Below are 8,524 nucleotides of genomic sequence, written 5' to 3' on the forward strand. Positions count from 1 at the left end.
TAATTTCGAGCCCACTTATCTCCGAGCTTACACTCCGAGCATGTTTATCCCGTTCTCGAAAACATGGTATAATAGTACATAAGTGCTACTATAAATACTTTTGTCCTAAATATCTCATATAAATATTGTGAACTTAAAAGATTTTAAACCTCGAAGTTGAAAATTTTTATTTGAAGTTAATGCTTTTATGGAGTGTGATATTTGTTACAATTTGATTATTGAAGTTCTAATTTTAGCAATCACATCATTAAAATTTGTAATTTTCTAGCAATCAAGTGCTAAAGAATGTTAAAATTTTGATAAAAGTGTAACATATGTTCTTCATGATTTACAATCTGAATTTGTTTGAGATAAAATTATATAAAATAAAGTTTTTGAGATCCAAATTTTCTAATAGACTAAAATGCTAATAAAATAGAAATTCAGTACTTAATTGTTAAAAATGAAAACGTAAGCACCAAATGGAAAAAATGTAGGGACCAAAAAGAAAAATGAAAAATAAAAATCCGTTCCACAACCCTAAAAAATAGAATTAACAAAAACCCTTATTCAAGTGTTGGCCGTTGGGTTCTTGAAGTCGCCTTGCTCCCATCAGCCATTTCTCAACCCCAAATCCCCTCGCCCAACCCAACCTAACCTCGACTCAGTTCTAGCCATGGGGATGGGTCGAAAACAAAGAGAAGTTGAAGCCTGTGAATCCCCCATCGACCCTGATCTCAAGGCCGAGAAGAAGAAAAAGAAGTTCAAAGACCTCAGTATCGAAGAACAGAATAACCATGTGCCCAAGAGAAGTCTTGAAGTGATTAAATCCGAGGAAGGTTCTGATTCCAAGGAGTTAAACAAGAAGAAGAAGAAAAAGAAGAATAAGCACAAGAATATGGATGATAATGAGAATGAGAAACAAACCGAAGATGAGGAGAAGCCAGAGAGAAACATCGTTAACGGCAGTGGTGAAGTAGTTGATTCGGCTAAAGATGAGATTGTTTTGGTGACTGGGAAGGACGCGGAAGAAGCCAAATACGCTCCTTTGAAATCCTTTAAGGAGTCGAAGCTGCCGAGTGATGTTCTTCAGTGCTGCCAGAATTTCGACAGTCCTTCTCCGATACAGTCTCGGGCATGGCCTTTTCTATTAGACGGTCGTGATTTTATCGGGATTGCTGCAACTGGGTCAGGTGAGTTTTCTTCATTGGCTTTATGGGTTGTGGAGTTTGTTATGTTACTGTTATGTGTGGTGAAATTTTTGTCGTTTTCGATTTTAGGTAAGACTTTGGCATTTGGGGTACCGGCAATAATGCATATTATGAAGAAGCGGGACGGCAAGTTCTTAAGAGGGAGGACTCCGCTTTGCCTAGTAATGTCACCTACGAGGGAGTTAGCTCAGCAAGTATGTGTTCTTGATACAAGTCTTTTTGGGAACATATTGTCCGATACATGCTTTTTTCTTGTTTATAAATATTATTGTGTTTCACTGTGAGTACCGAGTTGTAATGTTACAGAATTTCTTCTTTATATAATATTGTTTGTACATTAGAATGTTAGAAGTTTATTTATCCTTGAAAAGGTGTTAAACTAACGGATATTATTGATACTCCTAACGATGTCAAGTTGAACAATTTTGAATTTGTTTTTTTGGAAATACTTGGCTTAGTTTATCGTTTGCAATTTTGAGTTGATATGAGCATCAACATCAGCATCAGTATCTTCGCCTTAATTATTCTTTTGTTATTGCTTGCTGCATGAACTGTACTTTCTTCCCATGATTGATTGAGATTTATTTCTGAAATTTGATGATCTTTTGGTTTCTTGCGTGGGTGGCAGATTTCAGATGTTTTATGTGACGCGGGGAAGCCCTGTGGTGTAGTTGCAGTTTGCTTGTATGGAGGGACATCCAAAGAGCGTCAAATAACTGCTTTGAAGTCTGGTGTTGTAAGATATGCTCTTCTTTTATATTTTTAGTCATGTTTTAGATGATTTATCATGCTGTCATTTAAGTTGTACCTTGTGAGCTTTTACGTCGACCTAGGCTGGCCACAACTGTTATATATTTTAGCTTCAATCTGGTTTTTGTGCACAAAAAGCAGATTGAAGGTTATAACGATCTTGTTGTGATTCAAATGATGGAAGCTAGAATTTATAACAATTTAAACAATCTGCGGCTTGACTGTAATATTTTTCAAAATTTAAATAATTTTTAGGGTTATCCTTCCTTTTTCATTCTTGAAATTTCATTATTGTCTGGAAGGAGATAACTTTTCTATTTATCACCAGCTTTGTGCATGGTTACAAAGATAGCATCTATTAGTTGTTTATCTATATCATTTTTAAGAGAGAGGACATCTTTTGGTTATTTATCTGGAAACTTACTTCATTAATTTTTTTCTTTTTTAGGATATTGTCATTGGAACTCCTGGTCGTTTAAAGGATCTGATTGAGATGGGTTTCTGCTGTCTTGAGGAAGTAACTTTTGGGGTAAGTGGAAAATTATATAAAGATATTCATACAAGTCATTTCTTGTTGCTCTTGAATTTATGTATTTTGAAATGTTTCTCTAGGTTCTTCTTGCATTCTTGTAATTTATGCTGTCATAAACAAAATACAAGTTTTGATGGTTTTTACTTTATCAACAACAGTTTGTTTTTATTATAAAACATACAATATTAAACAAAAAAGTTATGAAAAAGTGTTATCTTGTTATTTCTATTGCCATTGCAAAGCTGTGCTGTCACTTAATTGTAGCATATTACAAATAATGCTTTTGTTGGAAATAATGGGATATTTTCAGTTATTGGTGATTTCATATGCTTTTGTTCTATTTTGGAACTTGGAATGTCTTAGGAGAGCAAGTTGGTGTTTGTTGCTACTTGCTATTGCTCTATGTATTTGTCAAAGCTATGTTTCAATTCCTGTTATCTTATCCATAAAGCATCCATCAGTTTCTTTGTGAGAATATTGTTTTTTTACTTGCTTGCCAATCAATGTATCTGGATATTCTTCCCTCCTTTTTTTATTACTGTGATTGTAAGCTCCTAGTAGTACAGTGCCATTAATACTTATAATGTTCTTTAAGTGGGAGACCCGCTATGTTAAATAAATACTTGTATTGCTCTTTATGCTATTATGTTTCAAGTTACATAGTGTCGACTTTTTTAGTAAGAAATATTTGTATATAAAGTCTTTTGATGGGGAATATTGAATATAGCTGTAGCAATATTGAGTTTTAAGGAAAATTAAAATGATTGGTAACTTTCTGTAGGTCCTTGATGAAGCAGATAGAATGCTCGATATGGGATTTGAACCAGAAGTTCGCTACATCTTGAGCCAGACATGTTCAGGTGTGTGACTTGTAATGTCTGTATTTATAAGTTATCTAATTGGTCACCTGACCATTGAACACGATATTCTCCCACTTAAGTTTTCACTTGTAATTTCTGCCTTTGTTGAACTACTTGTAAACGAATTAAAGTTTCTGGGGACTATGTTAAGGTTACTGATTGTATGGTAATCTCAAAATCCAATGTCTCATGGTGGTGTTTAATTTTTCATTTGTCACTTTCTTTAAGGAAAAGTTTTCTGTGTATTGTCTACAGATTAAATCAATCATTTGTCTGACTTATATGGTTTTTTCTTGTCCATTGGAATATTTTGATGAGTAATGTAGGAGAAATAGTTTTTATTGAAGAAATTCTTTTCTAATTTTGGGCTTTTTTTGCTTTTACGTTTTTACATTGAAGAAATCCTTCTCTAATTTCAAGCTTTTTAGCTTTTACGATTCTGCATATGCTACTGGATTAACCTTATTTTTATCTGTTTATATCAATTTAACTTTCCTCTATCTCTCTTAATTGCTTTTTTTACTGTCATGGTGTAGTTCGCCAAATGGTGATGTTCAGCGCTACATGGCCCTTTTTAGTTCATCAATTAGCTCAGGAATTCATGGATCCAAATCCGGTTAAGGTGTGGAATGTAGACCTTTATATCTATAATGATAGTTAAATAGTTAAGGTGTGGAATGTAGACCTTTATATCTATAATGATAGTTAAATAGTTACCCTTATAAAATACTAATAAACATTGTCTCAGGTTGTTGTAGGTTCAGAGGATTTATCTGCAAACCATGATGTTATGCAGATAGTTGAGGTATAAATTCTCAATACTTGTTGCTGTAATTGATGAATGATTTTTCATGTGTCTACTACAATTAATGTACCACCTGTACATATATATCAATAGGTTCTGGATGAACGATCACGTGATGCACGTCTGATTGCTTTGCTGGAGAAATACCACAAATCCCAAAGGTTTTTCCTATTTTTTTTTCTTTCTGCTCAAGTTTACATCTTTTGTGTATCTGTGTTATTGTCATTGCAAATAAATGAAAGGAACTGGCTCTTGTCTTCAGTTTTTTGTTTTCAGTGTTCTTACCTGGTCCTCGTACTGGCATTCTTGGTTGTAAATCTAGATAATACCCCATCCTCTTTATTAATAATATACCTTCTAGATAATACCTGGTCCTCGTACTGGCATTCTTGCTATAATTTAGGTGAATGTAGTCTATATCTGTTTATCGCAAAGAAGATCTCAAGTACGGCTTTATATGAATAACCTTCTGATCTCATAGTTATACATTTATTTATTTTTCTTTCCTATCAGCAACAGAGTGTTGGTATTTGTCTTGTACAAACTAGAAGCAACTCGGGTTGAACATATGCTGCAAAAAGGGTAAACTCTTTACAGTTACTACATAAATTTGATACATTTGGCCTATTCAACAATTCAGATATTGGTACAATTAACTGATAAATAATCTTCTAAGTCTCAAATGATATGTAAGATTTTGTTTCTAGGGGTTGGAAAGCTGTTTCTATACATGGAAACAAAGCACAGACTGAACGTACAAAGGCACTATCATTATTCAAGAATGGAGCCTGTCCATTGATGGTATGTTGCATTATTGTTTGGTATCATTAAACTCAGTGATATGGAAGTATAAATAAGACACACGGGTAGTTTTTTCTTCCCATGTTTGGATACACACTAGATGTTTGTTTTCCAGTATATAAACTTGATTGCTGCGCTCATCTTCTGCTGTATATACATCTTTTGAACCATATCCCTGTGGACATGACAAACCCTTTTGCATTTTTTAATAAATCAGTAGTACCTTCCATCAGTTTAATTTCAGCTGTCTTCATCATTGTTGCTGATTGGGTTGAGGGTCAATCAATTTGAAGACTATCTTGTGTGTTTTTTGTAAACATTAGAAATTTCGGAGGTTTGAGATTTAAAATTCATAAAGAAGATAGAAACATCTATGCTTTATTTGGGGACTTCTGAATTTGTATTTTTGACATCCACTGAATTTGGCCTCTATACTACAATCTATTGGTTTTGTCTCAAATCTCAAACATGTACACACAGGTAGCAACAGATGTGGCAGCTCGAGGATTAGATATTCCAGATGTTGAAGTAGTTATCAACTATAGTTTTCCTCTGACCACAGAAGATTACGTCCACCGCATAGGGCGGACTGGACGAGCTGGTAAGAAAGGTGTTGCTCACACATTTTTCACCCAGCAAAACAAGGTACATATTCAGTTTAGACAGCTCTAATGTCATATACACATTATCTTAAAACTATTACTTCTGTGATACGTACAAAATTCTTGAATAAAATAAGTCTGCAATTATTTCAGGGACTAGCCGGAGAACTGGTGAATGTTCTCAAAGAAGCTGGGCAAATTGTACCAGTTTCCCTGTTAAAGTTTGGCACTCACGTGAAGAAAAAGGTGCACATTCTCTCTTCTTGAATGTTTCATGATTTTAAAATTTTTTATTTTCAGTATAATATTAAATAAATGTCAAATTTTGTTGATCATCAACCGTGTTAGCTTTGACGTTTTTTTAGTTCTTATATCAAAGATAAAAAAAAAAAAACAAAGAATGAAAGGAAAAAAAATATAGGCCTGGTGTTTCCATTACATATTAACAGTAATCATTATTTGGAAAAATACAGGAGTCAAAGCTTTATGGAGCTCACTTCAAGGAAATTCCAGTGGGTGCTGCCAAGGCCAAAAAGATTACATTTAACAACTCTGACGATGAAGATTGAAATATTGATTCATTGAAACTCATTGGCTTAGTAGGAAAATAGCCTAAAGAATATAGAGATATCCTAGTTGCAATTAGCCTTCATAAGTTCATGTTTTCTCCCATTTATATAAAATTTGCAATATTATATTTGAGGAGCTCTTGAACTCAGCTTTATCAAAGTTTTGGGTACGAATTTTGGGCTGGCAAATGCAGTGTATTGTTTCCTATTTTTTGTTTTTTCAAATTTTTCTATCTTAATTGGAACCGTTACATTTGGTGATGTGCTTGTATAGAGTGAGCATTATGATGTCAAGATTCTTATTATTATTATGTCACAACGTTAATCAATTGCAATACAACTATTCCATCTCACAAAGTTTCCCATTTTCAATGCTGTCTGCCTATTCTGAGTTGGAATTAGTTATTGTATGTAATTTCATCATTGGATATGTGACGGTCATTAAAGAAATGATTAGGCTTCTCAGGAGCTAATGAAGTCTTGTAGAGCTCACCTAGAGTTTCTCGGAGCGTAGTCTCCAACCAACGCGTTATTCGTTTCCAGATGTGGATGTCTTTAAGTTAGGCTGTCTCGAGGACATTCGTTACGGTCCTCTTGTCTTCTTGATCAATAAGTCCTCCAGGCCTAGGAGTTGGTCCTCGGGATTTGGAGGGAATGTCAGATGTCAATTGTAGCAGCTTTGTACTGCAAGCGACCATTTGACATCTTTTTGTGCCTCGCGAGTAGTGTGTTGAGCCCGTACACTCAACAATTGGCATGTCCCAATGCACCGCCTAACATGGGAAGCATGTAGCTACGTTCTGGCAGTGCCAGGGGGCGTGTCTCTTGTAAAGTAGTGGGTTGCAACCTATGAATTGGGTCCCGTGCAATACGCCAGAGCCCGCCACCTTAATTAGGGCACCAAAAGGTGTTAATTAGCATTAAACTCCTAAATGATTGAGAATATTTGTAATAAATCCCCATTAAGAAAAATAATTGTCCTAAGCCACTATAAATAGGGCTAGGGCTTCCATTGTAAAGGACTTTTGAGATTTTGAACTTTTGATCTCACTTTTGTACTCATAGCAATATATACGCTGCCTGAGAAAACCTCAATTGAAGCTTGCCATCTCAAGCTTCAAGAACACTAATACTAAAGCCTCGTGGACTAGAGTTGTTTCATAACTCGAACCACGTAAAATCTATCTTCCATTTGTATTTCTTTAAGTTCTTGTTTAATTAGTTGATAGCGAAAATGATAGTCAATATTTTTGTGCTTTCATTGAGAGCTATGAAGAAAGCTACGAAGATTCAGTCATGGTGACCACCAGAAGAAATGCTCCACACGACGTCGCTCCTCCCACCGGAGCTGAGGGAGGAGAACCCAGCCGACCACCTCCGCTAGAATACCCAGAGGTGGCCCAAGAGGATTACGACGAAAACGTTGACTACAACGACGAAGATGACAAGTTTTATGAGGAAAATTATCCTCATCCCATGGACGTGGAGGAACCGTCGGAGGTGGTGGCTCTCAGAGACCAAGTCGCCACCCAACAACAGAAAATCGATGCCTAGGAGGGGAATATTGCCTCCCTGCAGGAGATGGTTAAAACCATGAGGGCGACTTTGACAGCCCAAGGGTGGCGAGTGGACCCCCATGTCGAGATACCACTTAGGCAACAAGATGGCGTGCCACATGCACACCCAGCTGAAGCGCCGCTTGTTGAACCAGTGGGTGTGCCTCCCAAGCACCCTACTAAAAGGGTGCAAGATTCGCCACCTGTGCACCCAGCTAGAGCTGGAGCTCCGCCTGCACCACAGGATCGTGGTAAATGCAAAGTCGATGAAGATCCCGCGCAAGGGCAGAAGAGAACTCGTTGGGCTTCCGAGCCCATTCTGGCCTCGAGACGTGCCAATGATAACCAAAGGTGTGGAGCTCGAGGACACTGCCAGACCACTAGCGTCCGCGGAGCCTAGGGCGTTCTGCCCAGGCGCAATGTGACAGATCGCGTTAGACCTGGAGGTGGTGTCCCGCCGGCACCTCGCCAACCTCACAAAAACCCTGACCAAGGGGTCAACATGAGAAATGTCTCCGCCAACCGAGTACAAGGATTGTTTCAGTCAATAATGAATACGTTGACTCCGAGGGGGAAACAGAAGTATGATACCCCGAAGATGGTGGTTTCCACCAAGCACAACTTGACCTGTGAGATGACTTGAACGCTTGCAGAGGCAGGGAAACTCCCGTGGACAATCCTAGGAGACAACAACAACCACACCTCCGAGATGACCTTAATGCTCGGAGGAGAGAACACCCGACATAGAGTGCCAACCAAAATTGTGACCCTCTCCTTGCAGAATTGGAGAGTTTGAAAAGGATAATGTTGAAGACGGCCCGGAGACAAGGTCATGACTCCGACTCGGAGGATGAAGATG

General features: G+C 37.2%; 1 protein-coding gene across 2 annotated transcripts; it reads left to right on the plus strand.

The window, feature by feature from the left end:
• Positions 1 to 542: 542 nt before the first annotated feature.
• Positions 543 to 6,370, plus strand: LOC133777733 (DEAD-box ATP-dependent RNA helicase 5). 2 transcript variants are annotated; one of them, XM_062217454.1, is made up of 13 exons: positions 543 to 1,172; positions 1,260 to 1,384; positions 1,819 to 1,926; positions 2,389 to 2,469; positions 3,254 to 3,332; positions 3,869 to 3,954; positions 4,081 to 4,137; positions 4,231 to 4,298; positions 4,651 to 4,719; positions 4,845 to 4,938; positions 5,419 to 5,583; positions 5,694 to 5,786; positions 6,014 to 6,370. In XM_062217454.1, the coding sequence occupies exons 1-13, from the start codon at positions 656 to 658 to the stop codon at positions 6,107 to 6,109; spliced, it is 1,638 nt and encodes a 545-aa protein (XP_062073438.1). In that variant the 5' UTR covers positions 543 to 655; the 3' UTR covers positions 6,110 to 6,370. The 2 variants fall into 2 exon arrangements, with proteins under 2 accessions (XP_062073438.1, XP_062073439.1); XM_062217455.1 differs by having other exon boundaries at positions 4,657 to 4,719.
• Positions 6,371 to 8,524: the final 2,154 nt, after the last annotated feature.

This window comes from Humulus lupulus, chromosome 5 (assembly GCF_963169125.1).
Source record: "Humulus lupulus chromosome 5, drHumLupu1.1, whole genome shotgun sequence".
Lineage (NCBI taxonomy): Eukaryota > Viridiplantae > Streptophyta > Magnoliopsida > Rosales > Cannabaceae > Humulus > Humulus lupulus.

Coding starts and splice junctions, on each gene's coding strand:
- LOC133777733 (XM_062217454.1), top strand. CDS start 656: ATGGGGATGGGTCGAAAACAAAGAGAAGTTGAAGCCTGTGAATCCCCC. Junction 2,470..3,253: donor TTGAGGAAGTAACTTTTGGG/GTAAGTGGAAAA, acceptor AACTTTCTGTAG/GTCCTTGATGAAGCAGATAG. Junction 4,138..4,230: donor ATGTTATGCAGATAGTTGAG/GTATAAATTCTC, acceptor ATATATCAATAG/GTTCTGGATGAACGATCACG.